Source organism: Elephantulus edwardii, unplaced genomic scaffold, assembly GCF_000299155.1.
Source record: "Elephantulus edwardii isolate Elephantulus edwardi_28Jun2011 unplaced genomic scaffold, EleEdw1.0 scaffold00202, whole genome shotgun sequence".
NCBI lineage: Eukaryota > Metazoa > Chordata > Mammalia > Macroscelidea > Macroscelididae > Elephantulus > Elephantulus edwardii.
Window position 1 is genome coordinate 2,739,537 of NW_006399952.1, and position 19,125 is coordinate 2,758,661.

General features: G+C 41.6%; 1 protein-coding gene across 1 annotated transcript in view; it reads right to left on the bottom strand.

The window, feature by feature from the left end:
* Positions 1 to 653: 653 nt before the first annotated feature.
* The window catches only part of FZD6 (frizzled class receptor 6), a 29,389-nt gene continuing 10,917 nt past the window's right edge, over positions 654 to 19,125 (bottom strand). The window contains exons 2-6 of the mRNA XM_006897171.1: positions 14,093 to 14,289; positions 8,400 to 9,417; positions 5,750 to 5,898; positions 3,263 to 3,691; positions 654 to 822 (exon numbers count right to left, since the gene is read on the bottom strand). Coding sequence (XP_006897233.1) covers positions 654 to 822; positions 3,263 to 3,691; positions 5,750 to 5,898; positions 8,400 to 9,417; positions 14,093 to 14,289 — 1,962 coding nt within the window. The remainder of the gene's footprint in view (positions 823 to 3,262; positions 3,692 to 5,749; positions 5,899 to 8,399; positions 9,418 to 14,092; positions 14,290 to 19,125) is intronic.

Genomic DNA, 19,125 nt, shown 5'->3' on the forward strand with positions numbered 1-19,125 from the left:
AGCAGCTTCCCCCATCAATGGTTTATATACACACTGTCCGTGGCATGGCTGCGTCTTCACAGCGCGTCAGCATTCTTCCCCTCTCCTCCCTAGGTGCCCTGTTTCCATTCCTCCAGCTTCCCTGTCTCTACTGTCATCTCATCTTTGGTTCTAGGCAAAGGCCACCTCTTTGGTCTGCATAATTCTCGGGAGCACATTCTTTTTCAGTGTTGTTTCACAGTCCCCTCTGTAATTTGGCTGGAATGTGGCCTCTGGGGTATCTTCCACTTCAAGTCAGAAGGTTGCCTCAGGGCAGTCATTTCCAGGGCTCCCATAATCTCTCCCCATACAATAGTCTGGTCCTCAAAATATTTTTGACAGTTCTAGAATATTTATAAGTAGAAAAAAAAAGATTCCTTCCAACTCACCCCTCATGCATGGTTTAAAAAAATATTTTTAACCCGTATGTTTCTGGTTTTTTCAGGTATATGTTTTTAATGTTTTTGTGAAATGAATGAATTATCTATAGAATAATTGTCCCTAATGTAACAGCAGGAATGTAACTTTAAGATACAATGTAACAGTGATTCTTAGAAGATAGTGCATTGGTAGATTCCAGTGTAACTTTAGGCGTAACATGTCTCCTCTTCCAAGGAGATGAGATAAACTGTGTTTCAAGCATCTGAGTGACTTCCGGAACCCTGTCCTTTTCTAATTCCTGAGACTGAGTGAACAAGCAATGACGTGGAACCTTTCAGACTGCTGGGTTGTGAGGAGCCAGGGATCTGCAAGTTGTTGCTCTGCACTGGGATTGTTTCAGTAAAATCACTTTTTGGACTGGCCCTAGAGAAAAGGAAGACAGGTATCATATATGCATATATTGACAAGCACAAATATGTTGCCAAATGTCCTTGTAACTGCAATTCACCATTATCTAAAGGTCCTTAATAAAAACTGTATACTCAAAAACTTCAAAATTCAAATAAAATAAACTTTTGTTGAGTTCAAAAACTTCATCGAGCACAACCATACATGTGGCCTAGTGGTAAGGAGTTGTGCTCCCAACCCAAACAGAGGTGATTCAAATCTACCAGCTGCTCCCAGGAGGATAGATGGGCAGTCTCCTCTCACACATTACAGCCTCTGAAAATCTGCTGGAGGGGCAGCTCTGAGTTGGTTCTGACTTGACAGCATATTGTAACAGCAGCAAGCATGCAGTTTGGAGTGAACTTCCCTGCTGATCCAAAAAGCTGAGCATGTTTAGTGACTGAAATCCACCAGGGCTCCGAGGGAGAAAGCCGGGCAGTCTCCTCTTGTTGTGACTTAGGGCCTTGGAAGCCTATGTAGGGCTGCACTGAGTTACGTTAACCACACGTGGGCTGAGCAAGGTGTCCTATGAGGAACACAGTTAGTAAGACAGGATTCTTGTTCTCAAGCTAGCAGATACTTTTACTGATCATGGGGGCATAGAAACAGTGCATTTAGCCTTGTTAAGGCAGCCTTGCTTGCATAGTAGCTTAGGTGCTGGGCTGCCAAATGAAAGGTCAGTAGTTCAAACTCCCCAGCTGCTCTGCGTGAGAAAGATGAGGCAATCTGCTCTGATTTCTGGCCTCGGAGACCTGATGGAGGAGGATCAGTGCCAGTCAGAGTTGACTCCATGGCAGTGCGCTTTAAATTTTTTAATTGGTTTGCACATAATCTTTCATGTACATTGTTTCATTCAGTTACACTGTCTTATACAATATTCATATACACTGTATTTTATAAAATTAGTGACTGTTGATCTTGCTATCCATCAGAGAGAGCTGGAGAATGACTAAGGATGTTAGAAGACAACAGAACATGATGCCTTTGCGTTGTGGTGTTGGAGAAGAGGACTGAATATACTGTGAACCACCAGGAGAACAAACAGGCCTGTTCTGGAGAAGGTAAAACCAAGCTGCTCTTTGGAGGCAAGGATTTTGAAACTTTAGCTCACATACTGTGGGCATGTTTCCAGGAGGGACCAGATCTTAGAGAAGAACATCATGCTTGGAAGGGTGGAGGGACAGCACAAGGGAGGAAGAAGCTGGATGAGATGGATTGACTCAGTGACTGCGGTAATGGGGTAGGTGTGTCAGAGACAATGAAACTGGCGCAAGATAGAGCAGAGCTTGGAGCTACTGTATAGAGGGGTCAATATGCATTGCAAGCAACTCGAGGGCACGTAACAACAACACTGATCTATGCCTACTATCACTCCACTTTCTCTCCCTCCCACTAACCTTTGCTATCCTAGTGTTTTGTTTGGGGATGAGACAATTCTTAACTCGGTTAGCATTCTGTTTAAGTATCTATTTCCTGTGTTGAACATGTGTATGCATAATAAATAAAGCTGTCTAAGAAGTGCAGTCATGGTGTTCTTTGGCAGCAAAGGTGGTAAAACCTGTCTTACATCCTTTGGACATGTTATCAGCTGGACCTTGTCCATGGAAAAAGGCATCATATTTGTAAAAGTAGAAGGTCAGTGAAGGAGAGGAGGACCCTCAATGAGAGGGACGGACACAGCGGCTGCAATGATGGGCTGAGAGTGTCAGGACGGCACAGCACAGGGCAGCGTTTGAACTGCTGCCCACGGGGTCACTAGGAGCTGGAGCCAAATTGACAGCATCTAATACAATCATGTTCTAACAGCTTTATGGCCATCAGGGCAAATGCATTAAAATGAGTGTCAATACTTTTTTGAGTTTAGAAAATGGAATTATTTTAAGCATCTTTGTACGTTTTTTGACACTGCAACAATGTTGTTACTGCTATGCACTGCTGAATTGGAATTGACTCATAGCTGACCCTCCAAAGGGTTTCAAGGTCAGTAAATCACACAGGAAGAGTTTGCTCATTTTTCTCCCATAGCAGTTTGTGGATCTGAACTCTGTGCCTTTCGGAAGACAGTGTAGCTCCTTACCACTAGACCACCAGAACCCACTAAAGGAAACAGAATGATGTGAATTTTAGATGAATCTTAAAGCATGTATTTAAATATATAAACAGCTCTCAACAATTACTGTGGAAATGAACATTACTTGCTGACTTCAACAACATACATTAAGCTTCTCAAAGTTAAGAATTAAGCTACTACATAGTATAGTATGGTAGGACTTAAATTTCCTAGGGACTTGGACTTAATATACAGACTTTACATCTTTTGCTGTTAAAATGCTTTCAGACACGTCATGCTTTTATAAGCAACGCACAAGGTAATATTCCTGCAGTGATGGCTTCAGACAAGCACAGAAACTCTTACCTTCCTTCACTCTGCACGCTTTCAGAGACACTGCTCCTGTCGTTCACAGTGGCTGGCCTGCCTTTTCTCTGGAGCTGCTCCTCGGAGAGCCTGGTGCTGGATGCTGCTGGGGACACAGGCTCCCCACAGCCCTGCTCCCTCAGTCTGGGAGTGCTTGCCCCATCTGCTCCCATGTCTCTCACTGATGTTTCTGGGGAAGTCTGGATTTCAGGGAGAGTTTCTTGTCCTAAGTAATCATGGTTGGTGATTGCAACTGCAGAAGTGCCGTGATTGGCTGTGGCTCCTGTGCTGGTCCCCATGGATTTGGAAATTACTTTTAGCTTATGCGAACCCGGTTTGTAGTGCTTCTTTTTGTGCTTAACTTTAGAGTTGTGCTTCAGGAAAAACTCACATGACTCTTGTAGTACTCTTCGGCTTTCACTGATGGGACTGTAAGAGAATATAAGGAAAAGATGTACGTGATAAATATTAGGTGTCACAGCAGAAACCACTAAAACAACAGCAAAATCAAAAGGCCATCAAACCGACTCCAATCCATGGCTACTCCATGTGTACGAGGTAGAACTGTGCCCCATAGGGATGAAAAGGCTCTGACCTCCAGAATCTGACCACAAGGCCTTTCACTGCAGCATCTGGGTGAGTTTTAAACTACCAATCTTTTAGTAGTTAAACACTTCACCATATGTACTACCAGGGACGCCATAAAGCAGATCATAGCTCTCTGAACTATGAGATGTAAGAGGACTCTGTGGTGGATAAACTACTGTTCACTTTTGTCAGCAAATGTATTAGACTGATGAGAAAATGAAACTGGCACAATCAAGTGATGGGGGCAAGGAAACACGAAATCACCCAGGCAGCATTTCCTTCTGCTGGGCACTGGACCGCTAGGAGTCAGAACCGACTTGATGGCACCTAACAACAACAACAACGTCATCTGTACGCCTATCTGTTTACAATAACATGAAAGTAAATGGTATCCAAATGCCCCAGAAAGGCCACTAAAAGAGAAAGGATAAGAATTTAATAGTTTATTTGAATATTTCTTGTCTGACATGAAAGTGGTTGTTGCTGTATGTCCCTCCATTGGAAGAGACCCACAGCTGACCCTCCAGCAGGTTTGCGGAGGCCGTAAATCACACGGGAGGGGACTGATCAGCCTCCCATAGAGCAGCTAGTGGATTTGAACTGAGTGCCTTTGGGATTGCAGTGAAACTTACCACTAGGCCACCAGAGCTCCCTGAACATTAAAGTAAGAAACTCATTTTGAAGTTAGAATAGGCATATAAACATGAGCTTGTAACCGTGTGAGCAAAAAACTGAAAAGTTTAACTTTTCTAACCTCAAATATTATTTTTGACAATGTCTATCTGCATTGTTGAAATTTATACTAATCAAATCAATGTGGAACACTGGTTTTTCAAACAAAGTACTTTGTTGATAGTTGAATGCCTATAAACAACTAAGCAGAACTGTTTATTCTACTTGTGTGCCAACAGCACGGGCCTTTAGGTTTGTTAATCAGTTATTCCCTCAGCTCTTCTCTGCTTTTCCCCTTAGTTTTGTAAATAGAAAAAAACTTTGCTAATTTCTTTTTTTTTAATGGAAATGTAAAAAATTAGCACAGGACATTTATTCAAATGTAATTTTAGTAAACTGTTCCAGAACAGACTGTGAATTTGAATCTTTATCTTTTTCGTAAGGCAAACAGCAGAATGTTATGTCACGAGAGTATGTAGAAGAACTGAACTAGGAACACGCTTTCCCATGAGTTGCACCGATGAGTCTGTAAATCAGAGGTTGGAAACCACAGGGGAGACGTCTCGCTACCTGGCTTTCTCCTAAGCAACTGCTGGTGGATTTGAAAAACCTGCCTTTGAGCCAGCAGTGCAACTCCTTAGAGACAACTCCACTAGAACCCCCTGCAAGAATCAGTGCAGTAGGAAATGATGGTCACAATCCGTGACCTACGTTAACCTGTACGTTACAGATATGCTGAAGGGAGCTCTGGTAGACTAGGAGTAAGGAGGCGCACCGACAACTCAAAGGCAGGTGCTCTGAATCCACCAGCTGTTCTGCTGGAGAAAGATGGGCAATCCCTTCCTGTGTGACTGACTGCCTCTGAAATCCCACTGGAGGGTCAGCTATGAGTTGGTTTAGACTCAACGAGACACAACAACAACAGATAAGGTTATATAACTGATCCCATATATTTCTAATAACTTTTATAAAAGTAAAAACTATTTTGAAAATACATCCAAAATATAAATAAGATGATAACAATTAAATTAGTACATGCAAAACACTCTAATTATAAATGCAAATAAAATATCTCTCTCCAGGAAAAGATTCTCAAATATTGGGTGGGTCATCACGTTCTAGCAATAGCGGATATGATGAAACTCCAGTAAAATGATGATTTGAATAGTTTCTTGGTATTTGATCTGTTTATTTTAAAACATAGCAGAAAATACAATACATTCTTACTCTCTCTTGCGATTTCGTTTAAAAAACCCAGCCCATTCTGTGCATGTCTTTTTGCTTCCAACCCAGAAGACAGCAGAAATGCCAACAATCAGTGTCATCAGATATTTTATCATAAACAGAGCCAATTCTGGTCGAGCTTTTGTTTTTGCCTGCAAAACAAATAATACAATTTTCAGTGATACAGGCAAAGTATGGGGGGGGGAAGCCTATATACTTAAAGTTGAACAAAAAGTCTAAATCTCTGCAGCCTGTTTTATTTTGAGGGGCTAGAAGTGACATCATACAATGAAGTCTGACTTAAGAGCATTCTGTACTGAAGTTCTGAAAAACAAGCAAAGAACCTTTACCTGTGTGTCAAACGTGGAGTTAGAAAGGGACAGATACGGAAATACTGATTCTCTAGATACGCAATCTCTCCTTAGAGATAGATCAGTACCTTAACATTAATAAATTATCAGACTCTAAATATTTGTTAAGTTTCTTTCACAATAATCTAACACATGCACAAATACGTTCAGACTCACTCTAACAACATATTATTTTAACATTTATATGAAAAACCTTGTTTGGTTAGAAAAAAAAATCAGAGTGCCAAAATGTAAGGATATAGAAATTTCTATTTTTTCTCTAAGCATACACTATGGTATTGGTGGTGGTGTAAGGTGCTGACAAGCTGACTGCAGCTCATAGCAGCCCCTTTAACCTCAGTCCTGAACCCTGCCCTGCCCCCAACACCCTCCACCATGCTCAAACCCATTGTGGCTGGCATTGTTCAATCCATCCGTGGAGGCTCTTTCTCTCTTTCATTGACCCTCTACTTTTCTCAGCATGATGCCTCTCTCCAAGGACTGGTTCTTCCTGAAAATATGCCCAGAGTAGGTGAGATGAAGTTTCACCATTCTTGCCTCTAAAGACCACTCTAGTTGCACTTCCTTTCAATATTGTTTTTAAACGATGCATGAATATCAAAGTACTATATATTATCTATGATTGTATGCTTATGGCACTTAGTGATGTTTCTTTGAGACCTTTCTACATCAGAACAAATAGAATTCTTCATTCTTGTTAAAGGCTGCCTAGTGTTTTGTTGTGTGGTTGAACCATAACCAATTCCACTATCCCTATTAGGGAGCATCATTATCCCTATGAGTCAAGGTCAACTAAAGACAGGAAGGCCCTCAACAGGATGGACTGACTGGCACAGTGACTGTAACAATGGACTTGAGCACAGCAGGGACCGTGAGGATGTTGTAGAACAGGGCAAGGTTTCGGTCCCTTGTTCATGAATTTCTAGGAATCTTAAGTCAACTCGATGGCACCTAACAACAACTAGCATTAGCGAGGAGCTCCAGTGGCATATCCTGTGGCATCGTGGACTGCTATCCAAAAGGCTGGGAGTCTCTGGTGGTTCTGATCCTCCAGCTGCTCCACCAGAAAACGATGGGCAATATCACTACAAGTCAGAAAGGACTGAGGGCAGTAAGTTGTATTAGTAGATATTTCAGTTACTTCCAATATACTACCATTGCAAAGAATGTTGAGACTACCTCTGTACATATATTATTTCTCACACATTTATAAGCAGGTATGTTGACACATTTGTAAAGTAGTAGGAGAAAGAGTATATGCGTTTTAAAGCTCATCTTATTTAATTAAAGCTTACTCATTGCCACTGAATTGGAACTGACCCACAGCTGACCCTTCAGCGGGTTTTCACGGTAATCGCACAGGAGGAGATTGTTCATCTTTCTCCCCTGGTATGGATTTGAACAGCCAGACATGCTATTTTAGGTTTAGTGCCTCTGCCAATGGACTATGCCACCAGAGCTCTCTCAGAGCTGATAGGCTTTGTCGAATTGTTCTCCAGAATGCTGAAATACTTTAAACTCTTAATACTAAAGTCTAAAAAGACCTGTTTTGCCACAATATCATCAACATTGTGTCTTGAGAATTTTTCATGTCAGAATGTTATTGTCATTTTAATTTCCATTTCTTTCCTAACAGTAGTTCATGTTTTAGAAAAGTCTTTTGATGTCTTTATGGAAGTTATAAAGATATTACTGTAGTTATAACTAAAATTGTTTAAGGACGCTTCATTCCAATCTTAATGATATCACATTAGTACTAATGGCAAGCACCAAACATGAAATATCATTTGCTTCAAGAATTTTTTTTGGTGTGTGTTAATAAAGAATTTTTTTAAAGTTAAAAAATGACAAAATAAGTAAAAATCAAGGTCTGTTTTTATAACAACAAAAACAAGATACTAGTATTAGCTCATTAAATATACTCAGGTAAGGTACTTTTTCATTATTTTAAAGAAATAAAAACAAGAACCATACAAGAATTAAAAACAGTGCCCAAGTCAGCAGAAGTCACTTCTCTGTTTTCTCCTGTCATTGTACCATGTCGTTATCACTCTGTACATTAACTTCTCTACAACTCAATTTTAAAAGAAGATTTAACCAAAGTCTTCTACAACCTGAACTGAAGCTAAAGCTTGGAGAAAGAATTCTTGATACATGTTCGTCAGCGTCAGCCAATGCACATGCCTGTTAGATCTCCTCACTTTATGTCCATGACTAATACAAGTGCGTTCCCAGGGAACATTCAGTTAAAATAGTAAAATGATCCAAACGATAGCTTTTACCTGAAAAGGGCATGGGATGTGGTACTGATGACAATGGTCAGAGACCCATGTGGTCTCCCAGGTGACTCTGTTCACTTGCTCATAGACGTAACATCCAAGGAGCATTACCAATGGTACAAGATACAGGCCACTGAAGACTCCAATGCGAATCATGAATTTCTTTAGTTTTTCCTGGTTTCGGCCATCGTGTTGTATCACTTGTCGAACATGATTTAAAGAAATAATTCCAGCCAAAAGGAGAGACAGCCCGACAAACACACAAAAGCACAGCGGCAAGAGTACGAAGTAGCGAGAAGCATCCAGGTCGTAGAGACCGACAAAGCAAACGCCACTGATATTGTCTCCTTCCACTTTGTTCATCGCAAGAAGCATGACAGTCAGAAAGCCTGGTATTCCCCATGCGACAGCGTGGAACCACACTGCTTTTTGTTCGATGGCTTCACAGCTCCATTTTCTTCCTGCAGCTAAGAACCAGGTTATGGTGAGGATCACCCACCACACTGTGCCGGCCATGGTGAAAAAATACAAGAACATAAACAAGACAGTGCAAGCCTTATTCTGCGACCCTAGCACAACGGTGTCACCAAGTGCCAGCTTCTCGTCTGCCTTGTTGCAGGCTGTGCTGTTGCCGAGCAGAAAGCCAATAAAGTACATCAGAGATACAATGCTGTAGCAGACAGAGTAATAAATTATTGGTCTCTCTGGGTATCTAAATCTTTTAACGTCAATTAGAAAAGTCAGAAAGGTGAAGAGAGTTGCACAAAGACAGAATATCGAAACAATTCCAATAAAGCTTTTTGCAAACTCGAGCTCATCGATTTTAAAATACATGTTGGGGCAGGGAGGCGCACACTGGTCAAGGCCCAGAAACTTGTGGCCTTGTCCTCCTGAGGTCTTCAGATGCCTTGGGCACCAAAACCCAATATCTCTTTGGATTTGTTCTGTTTTCTTCTGAGGGACAAGAGATGGTGTGGGTGGATTCAAAGTCACAGGAACAGTCTCATCACAGTACTGTAATCTGCAAAGATGAAAAAAACGAAATATGTTACACCAACATTTTTACTGACTGTTTTAATGCCATGCTTGTTTACTGTAAAGTACTACTTTTCACACTCATAATTGATGGGAGGGAAAACTTGAACAGATTATAGGTTAGAGGTGGCTCAGAAGAACATACCTTCATGAAGGCAAGGTGAGACAGCTTTAGAGGGGAAAATCTGACTATTGTAACAAAAAGGGGAAAACAGAGTAAGAGAAGATGATTAGATTGCACAGACTTTCAAAGGGTATGGTGAATATGTACAGCCTTAGGAAAAGAAGCTGAAAAAGAGAAATAAAATAGGTCACAAATACAGGAATTAAGCTTTTGCCAAGCCCTCAGATAGAGCTTGACCCAGAGCTAACCACAAAACTCATGTTGTTGTTATATGCTGTCGAGTCACTTGCAACTCATAGCGACCCTACGTACAACAGCCCTAAACTCTGCTCTATCCTGTGCCAACTGCACTGTCTCTGATACACCCATCCCGATTAGCCCAGTCATTGAATCAACCCACCTCATAGAGGGCCTTCCCCTCCTGTGCTGTCCCTCCACCCTCCCAAGCATGATGTCCCTCTCCAAGGACCAGTCTCTCCTCACAACATGTCCAAAGTATGTTAGACAGAGCCTCAGAATCCTTGCCTCCAAGGAGCTGCCTGGTTTAACCCTTTTCAGGACGAATCTGTTTTCCTAGCAGTCCATGGTACCCTCAATACTCTTCTCCAGCACCACAGCTCAAAGGCATCAATTCTCCTTCTATCCTCCTTAGTCATTGTCCAACTCTCTGATGCATAACCGAAAACCCTATGTACAACAAAATTCATGTACACAACAAAAATCCTAGAGGCCTCCCAAGCATTAATGACTCTTTCACTTTACTTCTAAGGCGAAGGCAATCTTCTAGGCAGCTAAGAATTCCATGTACGCAATAATCACAGAAATGAATGGCTTTTCAAACAGTAAAAAGTTTTTACTTCAAAGCTAATATGGTAAATATTTCATTATACTAAAACCTTTAAACAGGCCAGAACTAGATTTTCAATCAGAAGCTTCTTCCTTTTTTGTGTGTTTCCAAAGTAGAAAAGATACTGTAAAGGCCTAGAAGTTTTCTTGTATAGATGAAATGTAAACTCATTGAGTTGGACAAGACTAATAGCTGACCCTCCAATAGTTTTTCACAGGCTATAAATTTACAGGAGGAGACTGCCATCTTCCCCCCCCACACAAACCAGCTGGTAGTTTTCCACTTTTGGTTTGGTAACCCATCTCCCTAAGTACTAGGCCACCACAGCTTCCTAATTTATAGACAGGAAGAAAATGAAATTTCTCTGGTACAGAAAATACCAGAACTTCTCTTACATAAAATTGACTCACTTAACATTTTACTAAAAGGGTATCTTATTTTTACTTAACATTAGTTAGATCAGTATTTAAATATAGGAATAATTGTAAGAAATGTATGCTACCTCCTAATTCAACGTACCAAACATTCTCAAACATTTCGTTTAATTTTAAGGAAAAAAGCATCCATTTCTCAACATATTATAGAGATTAGAACTCCAAAAGGACAGGGAATTGCAAATGCTGCCAGTGCAAATGAGTACGCAAGCTCATAAAGGCAGGCAAATACTCCGTGAGCAGAGTGTCATTTAGGATAAAATACATCAAGATTTTGAGTCATAAAAATAACTAAATAAAACCCCAAACCACCTCTTAAAAAAAAGACCCCAAACTCAACACTGGTTATGCTTTCTCCACAGACCTTTTCACTTTCTAATTGAACTTATTTCTTTCATCTTCTCCCTCTCCACATTGAAGCAGGAAGTTTCGTCTGCTGTACTTCCTCAGTGCCAAGGACAGTCCCAGCATAGAGCTCAAGAGGTATTTGTTTACAGAATCACGTATTTTCACTCCTCTCCTTTTTGCTGCCCTCTCTGGTGAGTGACCTTCTGCATGGACAACCTCTTAGTGTTCTGGCTTCTCCACCTGTTAACTTCCTCATCTCCGGTGACCATCCCTCACCCACTTCAGTGCCCTGCAGTCCCAGTCACCCAATGAACTCTATCACAAACTGTAACGGCACACTACCTCCTACACTTTGGCCACAAGCTTTAGCTGTGAAGCTGATTTAAAAAAAAAGACTTCACTGACATCTTCACTACCTGTCCCAAAACATTAGTTTTTTTTTTTTTGTAACTCCTCATCCATTTAGCTGGTCAGTGTCTAACACTCTAGTAAAGCCCTTATTAGTATCCTTACCTTTTTCCTACTCTTGATTTTTCACTGAATCCATCTGGTTCACAGATGAACCAGTTTTGTGCCTTCTCTGCACTTTCCCACAAGCATTCTAGGGAGAGTCTCTACAGGTCAAATGAAATCCACTCCAACTTCTGGATCACTTGAGTCACCCATGATATTCCTTTCCACTCTGCTCCCTTTCACTCTCGATGTGATCACTGCCTATCAACATGCATCCTTCCTCAGCAGACTTCCACCAGAGGACGACGATTCATAATACTCCACAGTGCAAACAAAAACCAACCGAAAGGAACTGTTGGAGCAACGCTATCTACATTCACAGTCACTCCATATCCTCTTTCCCTCCTGCTACAGTGAAGGCTTCTCCTACCCAAGGCCAACCTTTCACCAGGGCTTGGGGTTCTGCTACCTGTTAGAAACTGGTGTTACTGATTATCCCTTCCTTCTGTGTCATTTATACTCTTGCCTTTTCCAGGACTTTTCATATCAGAAGAACCCCACCCTAAACCATTGTCATTGAGTTGATTCTGACTCCTAACAGCCCCATAGAGCAGAGCAGAAGTGCTCCTCCACAGGACATACAAGGTTGGAAATGCTTGAGGAAGCAGATGATTTTAACCCTCTCTGAGGAAGAGCTGAGGGATTGGAGCCTATTAGCAACCCAGTGTTACTCTACTGCCTCTCCACAGATTCTCTGTAATCTCCTAGCACCTGATAAAAGGAGTCAGTTGTTTGGGGGTTTTTGTTGTTGTTGTTGTTTTTCATTTAATCTCCTTGAGCACCTCCTCTGACTCTCACACTTCTCATCCTGACAGTTACCTATTTCTCTATCTTGCTTTACTCGGCACCTAACTCATTCACCCACTGCAATGTTCCCTCTACAGGCCCGACCACTGCAGTGAAATAATATGAGCTAATGTTCTAAGAGCCTTAATCGTTGAGCAATCAGCTAACTTAAGTTGGGCAGCAGTGACTCCACAGGAGAAACAGCCTGGTGCTCCATTCAGACTAGGAAGCTCCATGGGGCAGTTCTACTCTGGTCACTATGAGTTGGAATAGTTTTCTTTGAAACTAATAACAAACTTATTTAATCAGCAGCAAGGGCACTCTTTCTGCTTTAAACCTCCTTTTGCCTTCTGGATACACATGTCTTGTTCTCCTTAGTTGTTCAGTTTTAACCATTCAACATGCCAGCAGCAATGTGAAGGGGAAAGGCAGGATGAGTTCGAGAAAAAGTGCCAACTTTTCTACAGCCTGCTCTTCCACTTGTACGGCTGCTAGCGTGGCCAGACAGAAGCAGCCTCGATGCTGAAGGGGAGCTGTGAAAGGGTGCTTACCCAGCTTCACCACGCAGGGACGTGACAGCCATGCTTTACACAGAGAAGCCACCATGAGCATACCCATTCTGTTCCCTGGTCATGGTCTTTAGACACTTCAAGAGCTTCTCATTTCCCTTACCACACTGGGGAAGTCTGCTCTCAGGGACCTCTCCAGAGTGCTACGGAGCAATGATGTCAGCCTAGCAACTAAGGTGTGTTTAATCAGGCCATAGTCTTTGCAATTACCTTCTAAGCATCAGAGAGCTGGACAACAACTAAGGATGACAGAAGAAGAACTGATGCCTTTGAGTTGTGATGCTGGAGAAGAGTACTGAATATGCCATTGACAACCAGGAGAACAGAGAGATCTGGCTTGGCGAGGGTGAAAACAAGTTTCTCTTTGGAGGCAAGGATTTTGAAGTTCCTTCTCACATACTTTGGGTTTGTGGCCAGGAGGGGCCAGGAGATCATGCTTGGAAGGATGGAGGGACAGCGCAGGAAAGGAAGACCCCAAACGAGATGGATTGACAGGATAACTGGGGCAATGGAGGTAGGTGTGTGAGTCAGTGACACTGGATCAGGATAGGGCAAGGTTCAGAGTTGTTGTACACAGAATCACGGGTGGCTCGAGGGCACGTAACAACAAAAACTAGAGCAACAATATGAGGCCTAGAGAGGCCTGAATGCTGTTTCTCCCTCCTTCCTTATTTTATTCACACCAATACAGCCACAGTGGGCTTTTAATCCCTGATAAGCCAAGCTCTCTTCTGCTACAGGGCCTCTGAACAAGCTTCTCCCTGTTTGAAATGCTCTTCCCTCCCTTTACTGCCCAATCACTCTATCTCACTCTTTGCAATTTTGCTAACTATGTGATTACTATCTGTCTGTCTCACCACTCTGAATTTCTCTGCGAGAAAACAAAATGTTATCTGTTCACCCACCATTGTGCCTTCAACACTTATTACCATGGTGTCTGGCACATCTCATGTACTGAAGCACACCTATCACGAGTATTTTGGAGAGATAACCAATATTGAAATACCATCAATAGCTTCTAGTAAAAAAACTTAAGTTACCTGTCACATTTAAGTTCCTCAGGCCACAGGATGTCAAAAGTGTCAATTATCTTCTTGCAATCAGAATATACTTTCTCGCACAATTTACGACAAGGTGGAGCCACATGGATTTGTTCTGTGCAGCTCGGTACAAAAGCGTTGCAGAGGAAAGTCTCAACATTTGGTGAACATTCCAGATTTGCAAGAGGAAGAAAATGCTAGAAAGTAAAACAGCAAGATGAGGTGAGAAAACAATGTGAGTGAAATAAATTCATTTATCGGTTAATGCATACTTTCCTTTCTATTCCACTAAATTTTGAAGAGATAATTTTATTTAGTCTTTTAGTCTTATGAATGCTTCATACATAAAGGAGTACTATTATTTTATCAATTATAAATCTTTCAAGAAGATGTGACATTAAAAAAACCACAACACCTAAAAAGCATGATTTTTTGTTAGGTGAAGGCAATTATTCAAATATTCCATTGATGACTATGTGCTGTGATGCCCTGACACTCTGCCAAACACTCTGATACACAAGGTGTTCTTGAGGCAGAAGAGACAGCATGAAAAAGGCACATGGACTTTGAGAACACCAGGCAGGCAGGATAAGAAGTTCAGAGGTCAAACAAGTAGAGTCAGACATGAACACAGAAAGTGCACATGGCATGCTAAATATTGCATGGATCATAGCATAAAGGGATATGATAATATTAGAGAATTGTAAATGACTTGAGAGTCTGACTTTGAATATAAGCTCCACTCTATGAGCTGTGTAGCTTTGGAACAAGTTACTTAACTTCCCTATGTATTAGCTTCTTCCTCCACAAAGTGGGAACAGTAACAGTATTTTCCTCATAAGATTATGAAAAGATTTAGTTAAGAAATATAAAACAGAGACAGTCTTTGAGAAGGATCTCACTATTTTCTCCCAAATCTGAAATAAAGTACCATGGACATTTTTAAAAAAAAAAAAAATAAAAGAAATGTAAAACACTTAGAACAGTGTCTGGCATATGATAAATGATAAATAAATACTACTTATTGTGATGAGTGCTTTTCAGAGCATTCTATAAATTCCAGGAAAACGAGGTAGATTTATCACATGTGTTTACTTCCTCCTCCTTTCCCCCCTCACTTTGACAACAAAAGAATGTACTAATCTCTCAGGATAAACGGAACAGGAGCAACTGCATTAGAGAAGGGTATAGATTTGAAAGACATCAACACACAAATCATAACTGAAATAACGGAGTGAAATTACTTAAAGAGAGTATGTGGAGTAAGAGAAAAAGAAAATTCTAACCCAAGGGGAATGCAGACAATCTTTATTATAATAGCTTTTCTCTCTAACTGCCACTGAATGAGAAGGAAAAGATGGCAAACAAAAATAAATTCAGAGTTGTACACACACATCCAAAAAAAGAGCTTTGGGGAGGGCTATTATCAGGGTTGTCATCAACTGAGAAATCTCTAAAGACAAAAAAAGGAACAGAGACGTCTGCTTTTAGCAATATGGCCAACAAAACACTAAACAACGGTCCCCTGCCACAAAACACTCAGATTGTGGATAAATCAAATACAAGTCAACTTTAAAGTACACTGCTAAGAATGGCACACAGCTCACAAAATGGCTATAAAGCACACAGTAGCAAAACAACAAGAAGAGAAAGGATAATTCCATGATCATAATGACAAGTTTCACCAGCCCATCATCTTGGTAAATGAAAGGCCAAAAGCAAACAAAAAAATTAGTAAGTAAATATATTTGATGAGAGCACTACAATTAACCAGTCTGCTTTAAAGGGCACACACTGGAGCCTCCACCCAACGATTAGAGGCCGGGGGCCAGTGACGTCTGCCCTGCACAGATGAGGACGAGCAAAGTGGCTGAGCAGAGACAGAGGAGCCATCGCTGGCACATCCTCTCTCCTTCAGGTTAGGGGTACGAAACCTGGCCCTCTGACCCCTAAGAGAAGCCTAGTATAAAGCAAACAACACATACTACTTTTCTTAATTTCCTCTATTCGGAGGGAGAATGAGGCCAGAGGTAGGAAAAGAAGAGCATGGGCAAGTAGCACAGTGGCCAACTGCCTGGCCACTAACTGAAAGGCCAGTGGTTCAAACCCAGTGGTGGTTCTGTGGGAGAAAAGACCCAGTGATCCGCTCCCGTGAAAGTGCCATGGTGTTGGCTGATTCAGAGAGATTCTGTGTCAGCAGAACAAAACACAGCTCCATCCTCAGCTGGCCTCACAATGATGGCAGTGCTTCAGCCCACAGTGGCCTCTGAGCGAGTCCATCTCCTTGATCATTTTCCTCTTTGCTCACTCTATTTCACCAAGCACGTCTTTCTACAGGAATTGGCCTCTCTTAATAACATGCCCCAAGTATGTCAGACAATGTCTTGCCATTATCACTTCTTTTTATTTTTATTTTTTATTGGGAAAAACATATTGGAGGTACAAGGAGGTGACGGTTGGGGGCAGAAGGGTGAGGATGGGCCAGGATGCAGTTGCAGAGCTGCACAGTTTGGTTGGTGGGGGGAGCAGGTGAAGGAAATGATGAGGATCCAGTGGGGACCAGATGCTACAGAGGAATGACAAGCATTTTCCAATAGCAATTAAACCAACTGTCTCATTGATTTGGGAACTGGATGCCGACTCTCTGGCTTCTTCATGCTGAACAAGGGCGTAGATGTAAAGGGGGGAAGAGAGGATGCTTTATCACCTTACTGGTGGTCTTGGGTTAAAGCTGCTTGCCTTCTTGTTCTGTTAGAAGATATTTTCCTGTCATTTGCTCCCCTCTGGACTGCAAAGTGTTTTCCCAGGTGGGTCCAGTGGGGATGGCTGGTTGAACCCAGAGGCTCCATTCTCCTTTCCTTCCTTAGCTGTCACTTGTATTTCCTTTTTGTCACTGGCACTGGGTTCACGGTCAATTCTGGAGTAAAACTCAGTGTTAAGGTTACCTATAGGAAAGGGAGCAAACCTAGTGAGAACAAACTTGTGAGTTACAAATAGAAGGGCTTTAAGGGTGTTGCTTTCAGGTTTACTGGGGGAGAGGGTGGCAGAAGGTGGCCTAGATAACATTCTCTGGATACCCTAGGCATTCTTTATTTTTTTCCCCCTTCCCCACCCAGGGGTCAGACAGCACAATCTGGGGACTGAGGAGCTCACCCCGAGGGCCGCAACGGCTCACCCCGAGCCGTGTCCAAGGGCAGCTCGCCTCAGGCAGAGGGCCACAATGGCTCGCCCCAAGCCGGGGGCCGAGGGCAGCCCGCCACCATTATCACTTCTAAAGTGTATTCAGCTACACCTTCCAAAATGGATTTGTTTAACCTTTTGGCATGCAGCAATAATGTATTCAATATTCTTTACTGACACCACTCAAAGGCATCAATTCTTATTCAGTCTTCCTTATTCACTGTCTACTTTTCACATGCATATTAGGTAATGGTTAAAAATGCCATGACCTGAGTCAGGTGCACCTTAGTCCTTAAAGTGACATTTTTGCTCATTAGCACTTTAAAGAGGTGCTCTGTAGTATATCTGTCCGATGCAGTGCATCCTTTGACTTATTCACTGCTGCTTCTATGGGTGTTGATTGTGTATCCAAGTGAAGTGAAATCCTTGGCAACTTCAATCTTAGTTCTGTTTATCATGATGTTGTTTACTGGCCCAGTTGTTAAGAGTTTTGTTTTCTTTATGTGGAGATGTTATCCAAACTAAAGTCTATGTAGTCTTTGGACTTCATGAATAAGTGCTTCAAGTCTCCTTCATTTTCTGAATGCAATGTTGTGTCATCTGCATATTACAGGTTGTTGTTGAGTTTTCTTCCAATCCTAATGCCATATTCTCCTTTATATAATCCAGCTTTTTTTATTATGTGCTCAGCAAAGAGATAGAATAAGTATGGTGAAAAGATTTAACCCTGATGCACACTTTTCCTGATTTTAAGCCATGCAATAATTTCTCTTCTTCAAAATACTGCCTCTAAGTCTATGACCATAAAGACATGACCTAGGAAACCCTATGAAAGAGTTTTCACTCTCTCATACAGAATTAATATGACCCTCTGGTGGCTTAGTGTTTAAGAGCTGTGCTGCTAAACCAAAGGCACATGGTTCAAACCCACTAGCTGTTTCTCAGGAGAAAGATGGGCAAACTCCTTCCATGAGATTTACTGGCTCTGAAAACCCATTGGATGGTTGGCTTTGAGTTGGTTCCAATTTGATAGTTCGTAACAACAACGATATAATGCCCAAATAAGCTTTCTTCCTAAATTTCTGAGTGTTTGGTAATAAGACTTTTGAGTATAAAATGAAAACAAACTGTTTTTAATTCTTCTCACTCAGAAGCCACTCTTTAATAGCCATGATAACACTTTTATAGTGTCCCACTCACTCAATAGCAAATAAAATGAAAGTAACACTTTCAATATAAGGAAAAAGTGTTTTAAAAGGATAAACATGGTAGCTAACATCTTTTCTCTAATCTTCCTAGAGTACTACCATAAACTAAGTCAACAATGTTGACATTCATGCAATTTGCAAGTATAAATCAAATGCTTTCAAAGGTCAGGCAGGTAAACTCAAAAGAACTAAGACAAGAGAGTACTTAGACAGCAGTCATTACTCAGACCCAGCAAACGGACATCTGGGAATGTGGGCACAGAATGGTCAAGTATTTCACTTTTCCAAAAGAAAACAGAGTCTGGGTTTTTATGTGAAATATCTCAATTTTTAAATTTTGGCAAATTTAAATATTTTTTAAATGCCAACCATGGACTGCCAAGAGAACTAACAGGTCTGTCCAGGAGAGAGTGAAACCAAGTTTCTCCTTGGAGGCTAGGATTTCGAAGATCCGTCTCACATACTTTGAGCACGTGGCCAGAAGAGGTCAGTCCTTGGAGAAGGACATCATGCTTGGAAGGGTGGAGGGTCAGTGCAGGAGAGGAAGACCCTAGGTGAGATGGACTGACACGATGACTGTGGCAATGGGGGTAGGTGTGTCAGAGATGGTGAGGTTGGGCAGGCTAGTGCTGGGTTCAGAGCTAT